This window comes from Podarcis melisellensis (genome assembly GCF_964234715.1).
Source record: "Podarcis melisellensis genome assembly, chromosome: 18".
Classification (NCBI taxonomy): Eukaryota; Metazoa; Chordata; class Lepidosauria; order Squamata; family Lacertidae; genus Podarcis; species Podarcis melisellensis.
Genome location: NC_138536.1, coordinates 2,712,404 through 2,735,238, shown reverse-complemented (window position 1 = coordinate 2,735,238; position 22,835 = coordinate 2,712,404). Strand labels below are relative to the sequence as shown.

At 47.8% G+C, this 22,835-nt stretch overlaps 1 protein-coding gene across 1 annotated transcript; it reads left to right on the top strand.

Moving 5' to 3' along the window:
• Positions 1 to 693: 693 nt before the first annotated feature.
• Positions 694 to 21,505, top strand: CNN2 (calponin 2). Its single transcript, XM_081895836.1, has 7 exons — positions 694 to 854; positions 12,675 to 12,796; positions 15,136 to 15,202; positions 16,519 to 16,656; positions 17,684 to 17,800; positions 18,577 to 18,723; positions 20,618 to 21,505. Exons 1-7 carry the CDS (start codon positions 792 to 794, stop codon positions 20,876 to 20,878), a joined length of 915 nt encoding a protein of 304 aa, XP_081751962.1. The 5' UTR covers positions 694 to 791; the 3' UTR covers positions 20,879 to 21,505.
• Positions 21,506 to 22,835: the final 1,330 nt, after the last annotated feature.

Here is a 22,835-nt window from a genome sequence, read left to right as displayed (position 1 = left end):
AATCTATATCAAGGCTTAACAGGGCAAAGTAATAATCATAGTTATAGTAGTGTCCTCACACCACAAACAACAGCAATAATCCGTTAGGGTGTGAACTTTAACCTAAGCAGCGTGACCAAAAGCTTCTCCAGAATGTCTACACAGAAGGCCACCAGGAGCCCATCACAAGGCTTCGGGCGGAGGGCGGCGCTTTCCCCTAAGCAACTTAAGTGTCAGCTTCACCAGTTGAATGCCTGCCTGTCCCCAAAACTGGAGGACCCGCAAACCCTGCTAGGAGCCCATTGTAAGGCTCAGGGAAGAGGGGACTTTATCACAGTTGGCAGGATTCAAAGCCGTTTTAAGTTTCAGCTTCACCAGTTGAATGCCTGCCTGCGCCCAAAACTATTTCAAAGGCGCAGGGAGAGAGGAAGTGGGGAGCTATGGCTGCAAAACTGGACGCTCCTGCATTGCGGGACGGGTTGGACTAGATGACCCGCAGGGCCCCTTCCATCTCCACGATTTCTATGACCTTTGCGGGGAATTTGCGCTTTTTCTCGCTTTTCCTTTTCGCTTTCTTTCCCTCTCGGAGGAGACCCACACACAGGAAACTGCCATCCTGCAGGAATTCGGCACTTTCTGCCCTTATAAGGCTATTTCAACTGGCGGCCAATCAGCGCGCGGGAGGCGGCGCTGGGCTGGCCCCCAAAAACTTGGCCGAGGGCGGGCGGAGGCGCGCGGAGCGGGTTCCCTTGCTTTTGGAGCGTGTGGCGAGCGCGCCTACCCCGCCAGACAGCGCCCTGCCCCGGCACAGGATGAGCAACAACCAGTTCAACAAGGGACCCAGCTACGGCTTGTCGGCCGAAGTCAAGAACCGGGTAAGGGGTCCCTCCCGACGCGCGCCCCTCGCCAAATGCGCCCCTCGCCAAATGCGTAAATGCGCCCTGGGCGCACGGAGGGGCCACTTTGGAGTTGCGCCGCGAGCGCTCCGGGTTTATTCGACCGACGGGTTGCCTTTATTGAACACAGGATAGAGCCCACTTCCCGTCCCCCCCACAAGGATCTCAGTGTGGGTCTTTGCCTCCCACCCCTGCTCCCCCAGCGCCGGTTCAACCCCCACAACAACCTCGCGAGGTAGGCTGCTTTGGAGAGGCGGCGCCGCGAGCGCATCGGGTTTATTCGGCCGACGGGTTGCCTTTATTGAGCGCAGTCTAGGGCCCACTTCCCGTCCCCCCCCCCCAAGGATCTCAAGGTGGCGTATGTATGTCTTTGCCTCCCCCCCCCCCCCAGCGCCGGTTCAATCTCCACAACAACCTCCCGAGGTAGGCCGCTTTGGAGAGGCGGCGCCGCGAGCGCATGGGGTTTATTCGACCGACGGGTTGCCTTTATTGAACGCAGACTAGACCCCACTTCCCTCCCCCCCCCAAGGATCTCAAGGTGGGTCTTTGCCTCCCACCCCCGCTCCCCCAGCGCCGGTTCAACCCCCACAACAACCTCGCGAGGTAGGCCGCTTTGGAGAGGTGGCGCCGCGAGCGCATCGGGTTTATTCGACCGACGGGTTGCCTTTATTGAACGCAGGCTAGACCCCACTTCCCGTCGTCCCCCCAAGGATCTCAAGGTGGCGTATGTAGGTCTCTGCCTCCCCCCCGCCCCCCAGCGCCGGTTGAATCTCCACAACAACCTTGCGAGGTAGCCGGTTTGGAGAGGTTTGGAGAGCGCTCCGAGTTTATTCGCCCGACGGGTTGCCTTTATTGAACGCAGTCTAGCGGCCCCCCCGCAAACATACCCATCAGGGGCTCAAGGTGGCGTATGTGGGTCTCTCTCTCCACCCCCCCGCTCCCCCAGCGCTGATTCAATCCCCGCAACAACCTCGCGAGGTAGGCCGCTTAGGAGAGGCGGCGCCGCTAGCGCATCGGGTTTATTCGACCGACGGGTTGCGTTTTATTGAAGGCAGTCTAGAGCCGCCGCGCCCCCCACCCCCGTCTCAAGGTGGCGTATGTCGGTCTCTGCCCCCCCCCCCCAGCGCTGATTCAATCCCCAAAACAATCTTGCGAGGTAGGCGGCTTTGGAGAGGCGGCTCCGGGAGCGCTCCTGATTTATTTGACCCACAAATTGCAGTCCAAAGCCCATTCCCCCCCCCGCCCACCCACAAGGGACTCAAGGTGGTGTATGTGGGTCTTTGCCCCACCCCGCAGCACTGATTCAATCCCACACCAAACCTGGAGCTAGGCAGCTCTGAAAAAGCAGCTTGCTCCAGGAGCGTTCTGGATTAATTTTATTTATTTTATTTTTTATTTATTTTATTTTTTATTTTATTTATTGCACACACACACACAGGGAATTTATGTTAGGGGGCGGGCTTTATGTTGTGGGGGGGGGGAGCAGAACCTCAGTTAAATATTGATGGGGGCGGGGCAGCTATGCCCATGTGCACATAGACATCCACATTTTTCTTACAAAGGTGATCTAGGTGACATTTATGGATCGTGCCCCCCCCATCATTTAATCCCAGCGACAACCCTGCAAGGTGGAGAAGTGGCCATCTCTGGGTGCATTTTTTTCCATTTTTTATATTAAAAAAAATCTTTATTCATTTAAAATGAACACATTTATTTAAAAAAGACAGACAGACAAGTAAACAAACATACAGTCAAACAAACAAGTAACAGAAGGAACAGACAAACCACCACTCTATAAGATACAGCAAGATTAATATAACTGCCATTAATTTGATCTTAATTTGATTTTAATTAATTTTATAATGAATGTTTTTAGAATGTTGGACTATTTTGATTGTTGTTAGCCGCCCTGAGCCCAGCTTCGGCTGGGGAGGGCGGGATATAAATAAATTTTATTATTATTATTATTATTATTAACTATCATCATATATGCTCCTGGTACTGAAAGCAATTATAAAACTTATAGAGAAGAAAATTAAAAATGACTTCCAATTAACCTCACAGTGCTTCATCTGTCCATCCACAGTTACATTTATCTTATATAGTTTCTTTTTACCTCCCTACAAACTTATATTTATACAATACAAGTACTCTTTAAAGAATATTTAGAAAACGAGGGTATAAAAGGAAACATCGTGGCAGAATTAGACTGTTCCTAGTAATTTCTATTTATTTCATACACACCCAAATGTATATCGTCTTTATTCAATTATTTATAGGCTTCACTCTTCATTAAAAAATACAAAAAGGTTGTACAAGAAAGTTGTAGTGACTTTTTTGCCGCCCCCCCCCCCGGAAGCTCACTGGGGGAAAATTAATTAATTTCCCAGGCCTGTCTAGGAGTATCACAAGTTTTTGACGGATGCCTGAAAGTGAAAGCAGGGATGGTTCCTGCTGAAGCATTGCACTCCCAGAATTGAATCTCACATACCTCACTCCCCCTTGCAGCCAACATTGTGGTTGTAGTGTCAGGAGCCCTGGATTCGAATCTCTCCACTCAGATGCAGATCTCGCTTGTTTTGACCAGCCGCTAGGGCTCAGCCCTGCAAAGCTGCTGTGAGGATCAAAACTGCGAAGAACTGTGCAGGCCAAGTTTGAGGTCTTTGAAGGAAAGGCTTGCAAAAAAAACCCAAGCAAATAATCTTTCGTTAAAAGCCTGTGAGAGGTGCTAGTCCCTTGTGAAATTGACCTGCAACTGGCCCTTCGCTTTTGTGATGCTCTCCTTTTGCTTACCTCTGAGTAACTGGGCCTTTCAGTGAAATAGGATGGCGTCTGTTTTTTTAACCAGCTCCTTTTCCCTTTCCTTTTTCGGAGACTCCGACTTTGTTTTCATGAGTCCTGGGGTGGCTTCTCAACTTTTGGCCTTGTAGCTGCAGAGTCTTTGAGCATGGAGCCGTATGTCCCTGGTTTAAATTATTTGACTTGATTTCGATTATTTGTTGTTGTTGTTGTTGTTTAGTCGTGTCCGCCTCTTCGTGACCCCCTGGACCAGAGCACGCCAGGCCCTCCTGTCTTCCACTGCCTCCCGCAGTTTGGTCAAACTCATGCTGGTAGCTTCGAGAACACTGTCCCACCATCTCGTCCTCTGTCGTCCCCTTCTCCTTGTGCCCTCCATCTTTCCCAACATCAGGGTCTTTTCCAGGGAGTCTTCTCTTCTCCTGAGGTGGCCAAAGTCTTGGAGCCTCAGCTTCAGGATCTGTCCTTCCAGGGAGTACTCAGGGCTGATTTCCTGAAGAATGGAGAGGTTTGATCTTCTTGCAGTCCATGAGACTCTCAAGAGTCTCCTCCAGCACCAGAATTCAAAAGCATCCATTCTTCGGCCATCAGCCTTCTTGATGGTCCAGCTCTCACTTCCATACATCACTACTGGGAAAACCAGAGCTTTAACTATACGGACCTTTGTTGGCATTTGATTTCTGTACTGCTTGATATATTTGAAAACATCTCTAAGCAGTGTACAAAACCCCCAAGGCAACAGCAGAAAGCTTAAACAAAGTTACAGGTAGGGAGACGTGTTGGTTTGCCGTAGTCAAAACTAAATTAAAAAATTCCTTCCAGTAGCGTCTTAGAGACCAACTAAGTTTGTTATCGCTCATCCCTATAACAAGCTTAAACAAAATGTGACAAAAGTACAGAGTTACTGATAAAAAGGTTGCATTAATACAAAGTTGCTAATACATAAAAATCAGTAGCAATTCCTTTTGACATACCTTCCTTCTCAGCCCCTGCTTTTTCGCAAATCCAAATCTTTAGAACTCATGCGGCAACCCAAACGGATCACTCTGAAGATTTTAATTTATTTTTTTAACGCGGTTCTTCAAAAGTATCTCTGAACTGCTTTGATATTTGCCTGGGATGCAAAAAATAGGTCATTTTTAAAAAACAACAACAAATAAACCAGCTGTGGTCTCAACCACTGAGCCTCTTGGGCTTGCAGGTCGAATCCCTGCGACGGGTTGAGCTCCCGTTGCTCGGTCCCAGCTCCTGCCAACCTAGCAGTTCGAAAGCACGCCGGTGCAAGTAGATAAATAGGTACCACTCTGGTGGGAAGGTAAACGGCGTTTCCGTGCACTCTGGTTTCCGTCAGGGTGTCCCGTTGTGCCAGAAGTGGTTCAGTCCTGCTGGCCACATGACCCGGAAAGCTGTCTGCGGACAAACACCGGCTCCCTCGGCCTGAAAGCGAGATGAGCGCCGCAACCCCATAGCTGCCTTTGGCTGGACTTCACCGTCCAGGGGTCCTTTACCTTCTTACCTTCGCTCCATCAGTATGTCTCATCCTCTTTTCAGAGCCCTCCAAGTTGGTGGCTGGTAGTTCTTCCTTGATGGGTTTATTACTGACTTGATGTGTTGTCTTCCTCTTCGCCAGAACCTCTTGTCCAGCGCTCAAAATCCCCCAGGCGTGTTTTGCTACTGACACGACTGTGGAGCGATTTCTGGGCGCTGGGTTGGTGACTGAAGTTTCCCATCGAGCAACCTGACTCACTGCAGTCCTCACCCCTGACCATAAGGTCCAGTCGTGGCCGACTCTGGGGTTGCGGAGCTCTTCTCGCTTTACTGGTCGAGGGAGCCGGCGTACAGCTTCCGGGTCATGTGGCCAGCAGGACTGAGCCACTTCTGGCGAACCAGAGGAGCGCACAGAAACGCCGTTTACCTCCTTCCCCCTGTTTATCTACTTGCACTTTGATGTGCTTTCGAACTGCTAGGTTGGCAGGAGCAGGGACCGAGCAACGGGAGCTCACCCCGTCGCGGGGATTCGAACTCGCATACTGGGACTAAGTGAATTGTTCTCAGAGCAAGCTACAGTCGAGCTGAGATGACAGAATCGTAGAATCTGTGGAAAGGGATTCTGAGGGTCACCCAACCCAACCCCAGGGTGAATAGGCATTTGAGGTGCCACATTCGGTGCCTGGCTTATATATCTGCATTTATGACACTGCTCTGACCCCTTTTAACTCTGATATCTTGCAAATCCTAGAGCTGCGCTAGGTTCCCCGGTTTCCTCCCGCCCACTCCCAGTTGCTTCAGTTTGGTGTTGTTCTGGCTGCGTCCCAGAAAAACTGCCTGGGAACCTCTTTTGTTTTTGTTCTGGAGTCTCGTCAGAGCCATCCGATCGTGCCGAGACTTGGAAAAGTCTGGAAGGAATTCCCGTTTTTCCACCTGTGCGATTCCACCATAGGGCAGCGAGCGTGTGGTGATTTAATCCCTGCGTTCTGAGTGCAAATCGCAGGTCGCCCTGTTAACCTAAAAAGCTTGAGAGAAAGCTGGTTAATGCGGCAGCAAAGTCACGCTTTTAAAATTTATTTGTGTGAAAAGTTATGCAGACTACCTAACTCCTCAGCCCAAGAAGGCCTGCAAAATCACCAAGTCTTTTTAATTTTTTGAGAAGACGAGGCATAAAAGGAAAATGGATGAGAAGGGCGGAGGAAATAAACAAACTCAGATTTGAGTCTTTGGTGAAGTAAGCTGCCTTAAGGAGCAGCTGGGGTAGATGAATAGAAGGAGATGAAATGTCAGACGTTGTGGATCGCTCACCTAGCACTATGTAAAGGTAAAGGGAACCCCTGACCATTAGATCCAGTTGTGACCGGCTCTGGGGTTGCGGCGCTCATCTCGCTTTACTGGCTGAGGGAGCCGGCGTACAGCTTCCAGGTCATGTGGCCAGCAGGACTAAACTGCTTCTGGCGAGCCAGAGCAGCGCACGGAAACGCCGTTTACCTTCCCGCCGGAATGGTACCTATTTATCTACTTGCACTTTGCTGTGCTTTCGAACTGCTAGGTTGGCAGGAGCAGGGACCGAGCAACGGGAGCTCACCCCGTCATTGCGGGGATTCAAACTGCTGACCTTCTGATCGGCAAGCCCTAGGCTCTGTGGTTTAACCCACAGCGCCACCTGCACCTGCCCGAAATTACGAATAGATCTAGGTATTGCAGACAGGTCGCAGTTTATTTATGACATATTTTTCAGTGGGATTTTAGCAGCTGTCTGGATGGAGACTGGCCTTTGAGGGCATGGCCTGTTGCGAAAGTATTTTTTTTAAATCAAGGACAAGACCAAATCTGGAAAGAGGCAATCTATTGAAAAGGCTGGAGGGGAGTTTCCACGCTCAGGCAATTTTGGTCTTCTCCCAAACTTGTGCGTGTGAGCAAATCTGAATCATTGCCATCCAAGTGTATCTCATTCCACTTCCTCATGAGTCGCTCATCTAGCAGCGCGGAGACATTGGAACAGCAATAAATGGGCTGGTGACTTGTGTCTGACACAGGCATTTGCTGAGTTCCTGGGAAAGGCGAGATTTGAACCCGGAACTTCTGGACCTAGTGGCTGGTTTGGGTCCTGAGTTTTCCCACCGGGGTCGCTATTTATTTTTATTTTGTGCTGCTCGTGAGAATCGCTCCCCCAACTTTATTTCAGCCAGTGCTTTTTTTTTCTAAAAAAAAAAATGTTTAGGGGCTACTCTCATTTTGACTCGAGAAAATCACCAACCCCCTGCAAAACAATAAGAGCGCACATCTGAAAGGAACTCTCTCTTTTTCTCGAATCAAGAATCTGAGCCTCTGTCCCCCCCCGTGTTTTTTTAAATAATATTTATTATTTTCAGTAGATAAACATAATAAAAAAGAATTAACAGTAATAAAAACAAACAGAGAATAAAACAGAAAAACGATGAAAAAAGATAAAAAGAAAAAAGATACATACAGCATATTACCACTTAATTAATTAAAATTAAGTACCATCCATCTTCTTAAACATAGTACCTGACTTCCTCAAATCTCTTCCATCTGAATTTCTTAGTAGTTATATGTAGCAGTTTCCAATATCAGTATTTCAAAAAACCGTATCACAGTCCTAATCATATTACATCACTTTCCTTATCGTACATTTTCTTATTTATAGATTGAATCCCAGTTTAACCCTAGGCCTAATTGTTTCTTTCAAGTGGTTACATATCTTTAATATTACAGTATTTATTCAAAAGAGATTTTACTTTTTTGGGCTCCATGATCACTGTAGATGGTGACAGCAGTCACGAAATTAAAAGACGCCTGCTCCTTGGGAGAAAGGCGATGACAAACCTAGACAGCATCTTAAAAAGTAGAGACATCACCTTGCCAACAAAGGTCCGTATAGTTAAAGCTATGCTTTTCCCAGTAGTGATGTATGGAAGTGAGAGCTGGACCATAAAGAAGGCTGATCGCCGAAGAATGGATGCTTTTGAATTCTGGTTCTGGAGGAGACTCTTGAGAGTCCCACGGACTGCAAGAAGATCAAACCTCTCCATTCTGAAGGAAATCAGCCCTGAGTGCTCACTGGAAGGACAGATCCTGAAGCTGAGGCTCCAAGACTTTGGCCACCTCATGAGAAGAGAAGACTCCCTGGAAAAGACCCTGATGTTGGGAAAGATGGAGGGCACAAGGAGGAGACGACGGAGGACGAGATGGTGGGACAGTGTTCTCGAAGAGACCAGCATGAGTTTGACCAAACTGCGGGAGGCAGTGGAAGACAGGAGTGGCTGGCGTGCTCTGGTCCAGGGGGTCACGAAGAGGTGGACAAGACTAAATGACTAAACAACAACATTTATTCAAATAGTCTTTATGATGTTCCTCTTCTTTCTGATCACGGATTCTCCCGGTGAGATCAGCCAGCTCCATAAACTCCATCATCTTCACCTGCCATTCCTCAATTGTTGGTAGTTCTTGTGTTTTCCATTTTTTTGGCTAGTAAGAGCCGTGCAGCAGTTGTTACATACTGTCTGTTCCCCCTCTGGCTTGGGTGCGGAACGCGGCTGCAGAGGAGGAGAATCGCTGAGCCATCGGGCGGCGAGAGTCTCCTTTCAAATTGTGCTGATCGGCTGGAAATCGGGTACCCTTTGGTTGCAAGCCAACCCAGCTTGCAAGTGGTGGGGGCAACGCTTCGCGTGCTTGATGGCGCCGTGTAACTGACCCCTAAGCGTTCCCCAAGGACCTGGGCGGCTTGGGTAATATGGGCATCGGCTACAGAACTGGAGAGACTTGCCAAAGGGCACGCAACTAAAGTCTGCGTCAAAGCCAAGAGCTTTTTTCACTTGGCACCTTTGTTTTCGTGAGGGTTTAGCTCAGTTGGCAGAGACTCTTAAACTCAGGGTCCTGAGTTCCCCTTCTTTTCTTTTTCCTTCTGTACTGGAACTCCTATTTGGGGACTTTCCTGGCTTTTTTCTGGCCCGTGTAGGACCAGTCTGGATAGTTGGCCTTGATGAAGATTTGACGTTTTCTTTTTTTCTTTTCCATATTTTATTACATTTCAGTATCAAAAAATAACTTAAGACATTGCTTAAATAAAGCGTCAACTCCTTCCTTCCCTCTAACTTCCGGAATGGATTAAGTCCGTAAACCAAAGTAAGGACTCTGGGGTTGCAGCGCTCATCTCACTTTAGTGGCCGAGGGAGCCGGCGTACAGCTTCCGGGTCATGTGGCCAGCAGGACTAAGCTGCTTCTGGCGAACCAGAGCAGCGCACGGAAACTGTGTTTACCTTCCCGCTGGAGTGGTACCTATTTATCTACTTGCACTTTGACGTGCTTTCGAACTGCTAGGTTGGCAGGAGCAGGGACCGAGCAACGGGAGCTCACCCGTTGTGGGGATTCGAACTGCCAATCTTCTGATCGGCAAGTCCTAGGCTCTGTGGTTTAACCCACAGCGCCACCCACGTCCCTATAGCTTGTTTAGCTTATACGTAAATCTGGCGCTGCCCAAATCTCGTCTTCTGAGCGTCTCTACAGACACCCTGAAAGTTGGCACAGATGCCAGATCTGTTTGTAAGATGTGCCAGCTTATATAACAAGACAGTTTCTGCCTCGCGCCAGGTCTGCAGGGATATGGACCTCTGTGGCTGGATCAGGCGTGTTTTTGTTCAAAGCGGAGAGTCTTATTTTTTGCCCGAATAGCAAAGGTTCGAATTTTATTGAGGCCGAGAAGAGACCCCAAAAGGAACATGGAAGCTTGCGACTTCTTTGCCAAGAAGGCCTGGCCACACACCTCTCCCTGTTTCTTGCTCATTCAGCAGGAAGTTGAGACATGCCGCCAGCTTGTGGCATCAGGCTTGCCCTGTTCTTCCAGGTTATTATGGGATTTCTTCATTCTCTCCGGGTTTTTTCTTTTCTTTCTTCTTTTGTAACTGGCAAGCACATTGGGGCAAGAAAGGCTTTTGATGACACAAGCACCCAAACTCATAATTGTCCAGGGGAAGAGCTGGAGCTTGGTGCTATAGAGCGTGCCGGTCCTGAGTTCGAATCTCAAAATATCCCCCTGAGTCTGCAACCCTGGAGAGTTGCTGCTGTTGCCGGCCAGTGTAACCAGAGGTTCTCAATCTTTCTCAGTCGACAGCTCCCTTGACTTAACTTCCTTTTCTCCTGTAGCTCCCCTGTGAGAAAATGGGGGAAAACTTAAGTTGCTTCGTCTCTGAGCTGTTTTGCTCTTTCGTTTTCTTTTCCCAGGCTTATAATTTAAGTAGCAGAACTTTGAAAGGGGTTTTAAATACAGTGGTACCTCAGGTTACATACGCTTCAGTTTACAGACGCTTCAGGTTACAGACTCCACTAACCCATAAATAGTGCTTCAGGTTAAGAACTTTGCTTCAGGATGAGAACAGAAATCGTGCTCCGGCGGCGCAGCTAAAGTGGTGCTTCAGGTTAAGAACAGTTTCAGGTTAAGAACGGACCTCTGGAATGAATTAAGTACTTAACCCAAGTTACAGTGGTGCCTCGCAAGACGAAATTAATTCGTTCCGCAAGTCTTTTCGTCTTGCGAGTTTTTCGTCTTGCGAAGCACAGTTTCCCATAGGAATGCATTGAAAATCAATCAATGCGCTCCTATGGAAACCGCCTTCAGACCAGGTCCGGGGACAGTCTGTCCCCCGACCTCTTCTGAAGGCCGGCGGGGGCCTTCAAAAGCCGTCCGGGAGAGCGGAGAAACACAGCGCGTTTCTCCGCTCTCCCGGGAAGGCAGGCAGGGGGGAGCAAAGACTTTCGCCCCCCGCCGGCCTTCAGAAGAGGTCCAGGACCTCTTCTGAAGGCCGGCGGGGGGCAAAAGTTTTTGCTCCCCCCCGTCTGCCTTCAAAAGCCGTCCAGGATAGCGGGAAGCGCTTCCCTGCTATCCCAGACCGCTTTAAAAATGCTGGCGCTGGGGAGCAAAGCCTTTCGGCCCCCGCCGGCCTTCTTGGACCTCTTCTGAAGGCCGGAGGGGGGGGAAGGCTTTGCTCCCCACCGCCAGCATTTAAAAGAGGTCCCCGGAGATTTCCCTATGGGCTTTCTTCTTGCAAAGCAAGCCCATAGGGAAAATCGTCTAGCGAAGCGACGCAAAAACCGAAAAACCCTTTCGTCTTGTGGGGTTTTCGTCTTGCGAGGCATTCGTCTTGCGGGGCACCACTGTACCACTATAGTAGGGACGTGGGTGGCACTGTGGGTTAAACCAGTGAGCCTAGGGCTTGCCGATCAGAAGGTCAGTGGTTTGAATTTCCACGACGGTTAAGTACGGACTTCTGGAACGAATTAAGTACTTAACCCGAGGTACCACTATAGATAGATAGATAGATGATAGATAGATAGATAGATAGATCGATAGATAGATGATAGATAGATGATAGATAGATGATCGATAGATATAGAATAGTTCATTGCCCTGCTAAACGTTGCTTTTGTAAGTTGGGGAAAATGAAAGCAAGTTTAAATAATAATACAGTCAAACCTCATTTTGTGGACGGGATCTGTTCTGGAGGCCTGTCCGCAAGCCGAAAATGGACGCACGTCCCAAAACATCTGGAGAACCATGTTCTCCTTGAAGAAAATGGTAGGAGATAAATACATGGAATAAGCTCTTTCTGGTTCCCTGCTTAAGAAAGATGGAGGGGCCAGACAGATGGAAACGTCAACGTTGTCAACCTGGTGCCCAGAGATCTCCACACATTCGCAGTTGGACCCGCACCAGTTAAAAAATACAAGGTATGACCGGAATGTTCACTGAAATCGGATAGCGAGAAATATTTGAACATTTGTTGTTGTTGTTCAGTCGTTTAGCTGTGTCCGCCTCTTCGTGACCCCCTGGACCAGAGCACGCCAGGCACTCCTGTCTTCCCGCAGTTTGGTCAAACTCATGTTTGTGGTTTCGAGAACACTGTCCCACCATCTTGTCCTCTGCCGTCCCCTTCTCCTTGCGCCCTCCATCTTTCCCAACATCAGGGTCTTTTCCAGGGAGTCTTCTCTTCTCCTGAGGTGGCCAAAGTCTTGGAGCCTCAGCTTCAGGATCTGTCCTTCCAGTGAGCACTCAGGGCTGATTTCCTTCCGAATAGATACATTTGATCTTCTTGCAGCCCATGGGACTCTCAAGAGTCTCCTCCAGCACCAGAGTTCAAAAGCATCAATTCTTCAGCGATCAGCCTTCTTTATGGCCCAGCTCTCATTTCCATACATCACTCCTGGGAAAACCAGAGCTTTAACTATACGGACCTTTGTTGGCAAGGTGATGTCTCTACTTTTTAAGATGCTGTCTAGGTTTGTCATTGCTTTTCAACTCCGTACATAATTGTAATTTCGTGGGTTTCCGATGCAGATTGCATGTTCGGATATTTCTCGCTGTCTGATTTCTATGACCATTCACCAAACTTTCCGGTCACACCTTGTACGTGACTGATTTCTAACACTATTGGCCGGCACTTAGGGAGTGCAGTTTGTGTAATTTTGAACCTGTTTTTCTCCTCTTTCCCCCTCCAGCTTGCGCTGAAATACGACCCTCAGAAGGAAGCAGAATTAAGGACATGGATAGAAAGCGTCACCGGAAGAGACATCGGCCCCGATTTTCAGAAGGGGCTGAAAGACGGTGTTGCACTTTGCGAGTGAGTAGGCACGTGTGTTTTATGCATGGTATATATTTTTTAAAATGTCATTTTATAACGGGCCCGGGTGAGCCGAGGGACGTGGGTGGTGCTGTGGGTTAAACCACAGAGCCTAGGGCTTGCCGATCAGAAGGTCAGCAGTTTGAATCCCCGCAATGACGGGGTGAGCTCCCGTTGTTCGGTCCCTGCTCCTGCCAACCTACCAGTTCGAAAGCACATCAGTGCAAGTAGATCAATAGGTCCCGCTCTGGCGGGAAGGTAAACGGCGTTTCCGTGCGCTGCTCTGGTTTGCCAGAAGCGGCTTAGTCCTGCTGGCCACATGACCCGGAAGCTGTACGCCGGCTCCCTTGGCCAGTAAAGCGAGATGAGCGCCGCGACCCCAGAGTCAGCCACGACTGGACCTAATGGTCAGGGGTCCCTTTACATTTGATTGTCTTCCATGAGCACGGTCTTAACGGGTAAGTAGCCGTGTTGTCTGCCGTAGTCAAAACAAAATAAAGAAATTCCTTCCAGTAGCACCTTAGAAACCAACTAAGTTTGTTATTGGTATGAGCTTTCGTGTGCATGCACACTTCTTCAGATACGGTCTTAACCGTGAGTCCGTGAGTGTGGAGGCTAATTCTGGATCCACACGTCCTTCCACAGTGGGGACATTGGTTCTCGGGCAGGAGTTGATCACGGTGTGGATTTGCCAAGCGTGCCTTCCTCTTAGCACGTTTCTCCCTCTTGTCCTGAGTTCGAGTGTCTTCAAAGCCCACGACACCTTTGGCAAAGGCTGTTCTCCAACTGGAGCGCTCGCAGGCCAGTGTTTCCCAGTTGTTGGTGTTTATACATTTTTACAGATTTGCCTTGTCCTTAAACCTCTTTTGTTGACCACCAGTATTACGCTTTCCATTTTTAAGTTCAGAATAGAGGAGTTGCTTTGGAAGATCAGGGGTGTGAACAACATGACCAGTCCAACGATGTTGATGTTGGAGAATCATCGCTTCAATACACCAGCTCACTCGCTGGCATATTTGTAACGATGGGCAAAATGGTTGAAAAACTGTTCTTTAGTTAATTGGGGAAAGTCTTGTTCCTGCCCAACATGGCGTCGAAACCTTACGTGTGTGTGTTCTCCCTTCCAGACTAATGAACAAACTTCATTATGAACAAACTATTTGAATAGTTTAACCACTTGAAAGAACCAATTAGGCCTAGGACAGAATTAGATTTATATGTATAAATAAGAAAATGCACTATAAGAAAGGTAAAGAAAGTGGAATATGACTGTAATATTGTTTTATGAAATAATGACATTGGAAACTGCTACATTCAATTTAAGGGGAAATTCAGATGGAGGAGATTAGAGGAAGTCAACTAAAATGTTTATGAAAATGGATTTTTTTTAAAAAAGTAATATTTATTAAAGTTTTAAAGGTTACATAAAGAAAAAAAACACCAAATTAAGCAAAAACAACACAACACATCACAATATGGAAAAAGAAAAAGAAAAGAAAAAGAAAGAAAAAACAGAAAAATAGAAACAATTAAAAAAAACCGAACCTTCCCATAACTTATCTTTCATTTGCTTATTTCCTTGACCTCCTCACACCTCCCTTTTTTGTATTCTAGTTCGGTTAGCTATTTCAGCAAATCCTTTCCATCTTTCCCAGTTTTTGTCCTATAATTTATCTTAATATAATGTAACTTTACTTTCCCTCCTTTCACCAATTAACAGTCTATTTTTACTTAATCCTTTATAACATTTCTGCTAAAACCACATAACTTCATTCCAACATCCTTCTAACATTCCTATGAAAATGGATTTTAATTAATTAATTGATTTTCTTTCTGTTTAGGTATGTCAAGTCTGTTACTCTTTTTTCTTTTTTATTTCTATACTGTTGTTGTTGTTATGTTGTTGTGTTGTTGTACATTCTTTTTTGGTTATTATGTCTATTGAAAACTAATAAATATTAGCATTTAGATAAAAACAAAGAGGGAAAGGATTTGCTGAATTAACTAACTGAACTGGAATACAAAAAAGGGAGGTGTGAGGAGGTCAGGGAAACAAGTAAATGAAAGATAAGACGTGGAAAAAATTGATTTGTTTTTAATTGTTTTTATTTTTCTGTATTTTGTATCATTTGTTTCTTTTTCTCTCTCTTTTCTTATTTTTGTAACTTTTTTGAAACTTTAATAAATATCTCTTTTTTTTAAAAAAAGAGAAAACTAATAAATATTATTGTAAAAAGAAAAGAAAGAAAAAAGATTCTTTAGTTAATTGGGGGAAGTCCTGCTCCTGCCCAACATGGTATCGAAAACTTACCTGTGTGTGTGTTGTTTTCCCTCCCCAGGTTAATGAACAAACTTCAGCCGGGTTCGATAAGGAAAATTAATCGCTCAGGCCTCAATTGGCACCAGGTATGAGAAGGAATTGATACGATTAAGGGATTTTATTCTCTTTTAGGGAGGGGGCTTCAGGAATGCCTTTAAGGCTGACCTGTGTTCTGGGGGCAGGGGAAGCATACAGTGGTCCCTTGGTTCTCAAACTGAATCCGTTCCAAAACCAAAGCGTTCCAAAACCAAGGCGCGCTGCTTTCCCATAGAAAGTAAGGCAAAAGAGATTAATCCGTTCCAGGCTTTTAAAAACAACCCCCTCAAACATGAATTTTACTATTTAATATGACCATTGATCCATAAAATGCATAAATCAATGTAAAGTAAAGGTAAAGGGACCCCTGACCCTTAGGTCCAGTCGTGGCCGACTCTGGGGTTGCAGAAGATTCGAACTGCCGACCTTCTGATCGGCAAGTCCTAGGCTCTGTGGTTTAACCCACAGCGCCACCCGCGTCCCATAAATCAATGTACTGTACTATAAAATAATTAAGACAGTATTGTAGATGACAAAAGTAAAAACTATTTTTTTTCCTTACCAACACTGGTGATAGTCATTGTTTGGATTGGGGGCTTTTATCCATTTCTGCAGTCACACAATCAGTCCATCAGTAGCTGAACTGGGTTCCGCACAGTCACAAAAACAAATGAACAAAAAACCCCTCAAAAACGCAAAATAAAGAGCAAAAACAAAAGCGCCAAACTTAATCCGTTCCGGAAGTCCGTTTGACTTCCGAAATGTTTGGAAACCGAGGCGCGGCTTCTGATTGGCTCAGGCACCCCGGAAACAATAGCCGACAGCTGTGTTGGGCGTTCGGCTTCTGAAAAACGTTCGAAAACCGGAACCCTCACTTCCGGGTTTGCGGCGTTTGGGAAACAAGGCATTTGGGAACCAAGGCATTTGAGAACCAAGGCATTTGAGAACCAAGGCATTTGAGAACCAAGGCATTTGGGAACCAAGGCATTTGAGAACCAAGGCATTTGGTAACCAAGGCATTTGAGAACCAAGGCATTTGGTAACCAAAGCATTTGAGAACCAAGGCATTTGGTATCCAAGGCATTTGAGATCCAAGGCATTTGAGAACCAAGGCATTTTGGACCCAAGGCATTCGAGAACCAAGGCATTTGGGAACCAAGGCGCTTGAGAACCAAGGTACCGCTGTATTTACAATCTGCCAACCTCCACCTTGGTACTTATATCGGGGGTGAGCTCTGCCCCTTCTGTAAATGGACTGATAATTCCCAACGCGAACCCCAGATGATTTAGAAGGAATCCCCTAATTTTGTGAGAAGGGGCTTCTAGGGGTCGCCAGCCTTGACCCGGCTGCCCTTTCCTCCGGCAGCTCGAGAACCTCTCCAACTTCATCAAAGCCATGATGAGCTACGGCCTGAAGCCCGTTGACGTCTTCGAAGCCAACGACCTGTTTGAGAACGGGAACATGACCCAAGTCCAGGTGTCGCTGTTGGCGCTGGCGGGCATGGTGAGTCAAGCTTGCGCAACCGGGCGCCTTCTTGGGGCTGAACCACAGTGCCCAGTGCCCCATGGCCTCTGTGGGGTGGCTGATTGGCTGGGCTGCAGCAGGGTGGTGGCGGCTGATTGGCTGGACTGCGTCAGGGTGGGGGTGGCTGATTGGCTGGGCTGCGGCAGGGTGGTGGTGGCTGATTGGCTAGGCTGCACCACAGTGTGACTGATTGGCTGTGCCGCACCGTCATGTAGCTGATTGAGCTGTGCCATGGTGGTAGTGGCTGATTGGCTGTGCTGCACCATGTTGTGACTGATTGGAGGGGCTGCGCCAGGGGGTGGTGGCTGATTGGCTGGGCTGCGCCAGGGTGGTAGTGGCTGGTGAAAATTTTAACTCTTTCCGTACAGTCATATTTATTTGGTCCAGGGCTTTCTTCCAAAACTTAGTGAGTAGAGAACCCTGTAAGAAATTTAATTCCTAGCCTATGGTGTTTTAAAAATATAAATTCCTTACTATTCAGTTTGGTAGCTCCAGGCTTGTCCTGAATAATTCTTTGCAATGATGTGGCAAGATGGGGCCGGAAATATACCCAAAGAGCTACCGTATTTTTTGCTCTATAAGACGCACCAGACCGTAAGACGCACCTAGTTTTTGGAGGAGGAAAACAAGTAAAAAAATATTCTGAATCTCAGAAGCCAGAACAGCAAGAGGGATCTCTGCGCAGCGAAAGCAGCAATCCCTCTTGCTGTTCTGGCTTCTGGGATAGCTGCGCAGCCTGCATTCGCTCCATGAGACGCACACACATTTCCCCTTACTTTTTAGGAGGGGAAAAGTGAGTCTTAGAGAGCAAAAAATACGGTACGTTAAGTAAATGTGGAAGACTCTTCCTGTAAGAAGAGTTCCTCTGTTTGCAGAGTCTATTCCTCCTGGGCCATGAGGACTAGAGACTTGCAGAGACGCAATCAAAATCTGCAGAAGTTTTAAGCCAGTTTTGAGACTGACCGGGCGAGGTTTGCTTTAAGGTGCTTCTACTCCCCATTCCCAGGCCAAGACGAAGGGGATTGACAGCGGAGTCGACATTGGTGTGAAATATTCCGAGAAACAGGAGCGGTGCTTTGACGACGCCAAGCTGAAAGCCGGCCAGTGTGTCATCGGTTTGCAGGTGGGTGATACTGTTGCCGCCAGAGCCCAGCAATTACCTGGAGGCTTCCCCAGGTATTCTCCTAAGTGAGCCAGCAATAAATCACACTGACCGAGCTGGAGTTCAACTCTTTACAGTGGTACCTCGGGTTAAGTACTTAATTTGTTCCGGAGGTCCATTCTTAACCTGAAACTGTTCTTAACCTGAAGCACCACTTTAGCTAATGGGGCCTCTCACGGCCGCCGCGCGATTTCTGTTCTCATCCTCAAGCAAAGTTCTTAACCTGAGGTACTATTTCTGGGTTAGCGGAGTCTGTAACCTGAAGCATCTGTAACCCGAGGTACCACTGTATTAGCAAGAACACGGATTTGCGCAGACTTGGTGGACTGTCAGGCCTAATGAGCACAGCAGCTCATCCCCGGGAAGTCTGGCCTCATGGATAATAATAAAGGTAAAGGGACCCCTGACCATTAGGTCCAGTCGTGGCCGACTCTGGGGTTGCGGCGCTCATCTCGCTTTACTGGCCGAGGGAGCCGGTGTTCAGCTTCCGGGTCATGTGGCCAGCAGGGCTAAGCCGCTTCTGGCGAACCAGAGCAGCGCAAGGAAATGTTGTTTACCTTCCCACCAGAGTGGTACCTATTTATCTACTTGCACTTTGATGTGCTTTTGAACTGCTAGGTTGGCAGGAGCAGGGACTCTCAAGAGTCTCCTCCATAACTTTGACTATACAAACCATTGTCGACAAGGTGATGTCTCTGCTTTTAGCCGTAGTAACTCCCAAACCTCTCCGGTTTCAGATGGGCACCAACAAATGCGCCAGCCAGTCTGGGATGACGGCCTACGGAACCCGGAGACACCTCTATGACCCCAAAAACCAGATCCTACCTCCGATGGACCATTCCACCATTAGCCTCCAAATGGGAACAAACAAATGTGCAAGTCAGGTAAGGACAGTGGCCGCATAATTGTGCCAATTCCATGTCGGTAAGAACTCTGATCTTTGGAACTCCTTGCCACTTGATACCAGGCGGGTGACTTTTGCTATATTATTTGCTAAAAAAATAATTATTCTTGTCCAGTCAAGACTACCTGGGTGTTTAGAAAGTGGTGGATGCGGGTTTTATTTTTTTGCCAGTTCGGTTTTTTTTATTGCTTTTCAAAATATTTTAACCAATTGACATCAGATTGAATACACATTTAAAAGTTGACTTCCACTGCTTTGATGGATCACCATCCAGCCCTTATTTGCTGCTCGATATTACATAGATTTCCAAATTATATTTTTAAAAACATAACATACAGTGGTTCCTTGGTTTTCAAGTGTATTGGAAGCTGAACTTTCCTGTTTTTGAACCCTGAAAACCTAGAAGTAATTGTTTCCGTTTTCCAACGCGTGACAGCCTAACTGTGCAGGAACCTGTCTATAAAATTGCTCTAAACTGATTAACTGTTTAAGCTCATCGAAGGTTCTAACTTTTCTTCCTTCCACCCATCTGTCCAGAGCTTTATTCGGTTCCCCAGTTGGGCATAAATCTCCCCGGTTTTCTTTTAATATCATGGAGGGTCTTTAAGGCTCCGTTCTGCGGTCAGACCAGAGACCCTTTCGCTCTCTCTTTAAATGTGAAAGAATCGGAGGTTTCATCCTCTCTGAGATCTGAGCATATTTCTCTCAAAATTCCACATATCTGTGGGCAAAAGTACAGCACCCAGTTTGCCTCAGAAATGTTTAAATCTTTAGAAGTCTGTTCATAACTAAGTAGGAATGCCTGCACACCATCACCTTTTATATACTTCGAAAACCTCTTTTTTATTATTTTTTAAATATAATTTTTATTCATTTTTCCATATTTCATTACATTTCCATATCAAAAATCAAAAATTCCATAAATTAAAGCGTTGCTTAAACACTCTTAATGGTGTTGTGCATACAAGCTCAAATTCTTCCTCTTTTCTTTTTAATATTTCCCTCCCCGATGAGGTGGCGATGACTCAGAATAATCCACTTGGCCCACAAAGGTGAAACAAATGTACAGTGGTGCCTCGCAAGATGAAATTAATCCGTTCAGCAATTCTCTGCGTCTTGGGGTTTTTTCGTTGCGAAGCATGGCTATTAGCGGCTTAGCAGCTTTAAGAAAAAGGAAACAAACTCGCAAGAACTCGCAAGACGTTTCGTCTTGCGAAGCAAGCCCATAGGGAAATTCGTCTTGCGGAACGACTCAAAAAACGGAAAACTCTTTCGTCTTGCGCGTTTTTCGTCTTGCGAGGCGTTCGTCCTGCGAGGTACCACTGTAGTCCATGCTCAGGTGTTCTACATTAAAGGTAAAGGGACCCCTGACCATTAGGTCCAGTCGTGGCCGACTCTGGGGTTGTGGCGCTCATCTTGCTTAATTGGCCGAGGGAGCCGGCGTACAGCTTCCGGGTCATGTGGCCAGCAGGACTAAGCCGCTTCTGGAGAACCAGAGCAGTGCATGGAAACACTGTTTACCTTCCCGCCGGAGCGGTACCTATTTATCTACTTGCACTCTGACGTGCTTTCGAACTGCTAGGTTGGCAGGAGCAGGGACCGAGCAATGAGAGCTCACCCCGTCATTGCGGGGATTCGAACCGCCAACCTTCTGATCGGCAAGTCCTCGGCTCTGTGGTTTAACCCACAGCGCCACCCGCATCCTGCGTCTACATGTAAACATTAGTCCAAATTCACAAAAAAGAACTATCATCAATTTCAGTATTCAGACCTCCTCCTGATTCTGCTATCGCCCACCCTAACTCTTAACGGTGTTGTGCATGCGAGCTCAAATTCTTCCTCCTTTCTTTTTTAATATTTCCCTCCCCGATCAGGTGGGGATGACGGCTCCGGGAACCAGGCGGCACATCTACGATTCGAAGCTGGGAACGGACAAATGCGACGACAGCTCCATGTCTCTGCAGATGGGTTACAACCAGGGGGCCAACCAGAGCGGGCAGGTTTTCGGCTTGGGGCGGCAAATCTACGACCCCAAGTACTGCCCCCAGGGGAATGCCGGCGAGGCCGCCAATGCGGCGCATAACGACGGAAATTCGGCGGAATATTACTACTACCAGGAAGGAGAGGAGCAATGAGCCTGGGGAATTGGGGGGTGCCCCCCTCCGATTTCTCCCTGACTCCCCCCTCCTCCCCTTGTACAGTTCCTGCCTCTTAATTGCCACAGATACTGCAATCTTTCCATATTTGCGACTTTAAAAAGAATGAGAACCTTTTCTCCGCGCAGCAGAGATGAAAACAAGGCTCCCTCGGTCTCGGCCCTCCAGATGTTTTGGGACGACAGCTCCCATCATCCCTATCTAACAGGACCAGTGGTCAGGGATGATGGGAATTGTAGTCTCAAAACATCTGGAGGACCGAGGTTGAGGAAGTCTGGAATAAAACAAAGGTCTTCCGTTCGTTCCTTTTTAAAGAAAGTGAGTCTATGTGGGCCAGATCTAAGGCTTTGTTTACACCACCAACCCGCCAGATCTCTTGAAATCTCCTCGGGATTCTGGATTTAATACGCCACCAGGGTGCAGAGATGTCCAAGCGGCCGGCCACGATTGAGAGGCAGATCCCAGGGAGATCTGGGTCGATCGCGGGATTGTGACCTATCGCAGTATGGAAAATGCTGTGGAATTAAGGTCTCTGTCCCCCAATCCCACCACTCTGTCGCTACGGCGCGTCCGGTGGGCGGTCGTTTGGTGTCTGCGACTGACGATTCGTAACCGTGGACACTCGGGTTGCGAATATGATCTGTGTGGGATGCACGTTCGGAACCCGCTTCTGCGCACACACGGGTTGCGATTTGGTGCTACAGCGCATGCGCAAAGTGTGATTTTGTGCTTCTGCACGGCTGCCGAAACCCGGAAGTAACCCGTTCCGGTACTTCCGGGTTTCGGCGGTCCGCAACCCGAAAAAACCTGAAGCGTCTGTAACCCGAGGTATGACTGTAGTTTCCTGTAGTTGCATAGCTGTCAAGCGTCCCTTATTTGGCGGGAAACTCCCTTATCCCAGCGCCATGTCCCGCTGCTGTCCCTTATTGATGATGTCCCTTAAATTTCCCGGGTTTCATGCACGCCTGGCTCGGGAGGGACGCAGCGGCTCAGGATCCTCCACCGCGAGAGAGAACGCACGCTGGCGCTGTCGTCCTGGCGCGAGGAGTTCCATCGACCCTTCCCCACCCGAGAGAGAGGAGGAGGAAGAGAGACTCTTGCCCACGCCGCCCGTGAGCCCGGTGGCGGCAGCGGTGGCGACGGCTCAGGGAGGAGGAAGAGGAGGGAATGGGGAGGGACGCAGAAGGGCGGCGCATCAGCGGCCGCGCCGCAACCGCCTCCTGCCGGATTGACAGCATCTGTCAATCCTACCAATGTGTGTACCGTATTTTTCACTCTGTAAGACGCACCAGACCACAAGACGCACCTCGTTTTTGGAGGAGGAAAACAAGAAAAAAAATATTCTGAATCTCAGAAGCCAGAACGGCAAGAGGGATCGCTGCGCACTGAAAGCAGCAATCCCTCTTGCTGTTCTGGCTTCTGGGATAGCTGCGCAGCCGGCATTCGCTCCATAAGACGCACACACATTTCCCCTGACTTTTTAGGAGGGGAAAAGTGAGTCTTATTGAGCAAAAAATACGGCAACTCTTTACAACAGCAAAATCCCTTATTTGGGCTGCTGATCTCTTATTTTCGAGGCTGCTGGTCCCTTATTTTCAAATCTGTAAGTTCACAGCTATGGATGGATGGTGGGTGTACAGTGGTACCTCGGGTTACATACGCTTCAGGTTACAGACTCCGCTAACCCAGAAATAGTGCATCGGTTTAAGAACTTAGCTTCAGGATGAGAACAGAAATCGTGCTCCGGCGGCAGCAGGAGGCCCCATTAGCTAAAGTGGTGCTTCAGGTTAAGAACAGTTTCAGGTTAAGTGCGGTCCTCCGGAACGAATTAAGTACTTAACCCGAGGTACCACTATATATATAAAGGGACAAGCTTTTTTAATACTGGGAGTAGATCGCAGACTCATGAGAGTTAGATGTGCCTGCAATAGGGGTT

What these genes read in the sequence shown, in the direction of transcription:
- CNN2 (XM_081895836.1), top strand. Translation starts at nt 792, where the DNA reads ATGAGCAACAACCAGTTCAACAAGGGACCCAGCTACGGCTTGTCGGCC. An exon ending in GACGGTGTTGCACTTTGCGA is followed by an intron (nt 12,797 to 15,135) that starts GTGAGTAGGCAC and finishes TTCCCTCCCCAG; the next exon opens with GTTAATGAACAAACTTCAGC. An exon ending in AGTGTGTCATCGGTTTGCAG is followed by an intron (nt 17,801 to 18,576) that starts GTGGGTGATACT and finishes CTCCGGTTTCAG; the next exon opens with ATGGGCACCAACAAATGCGC.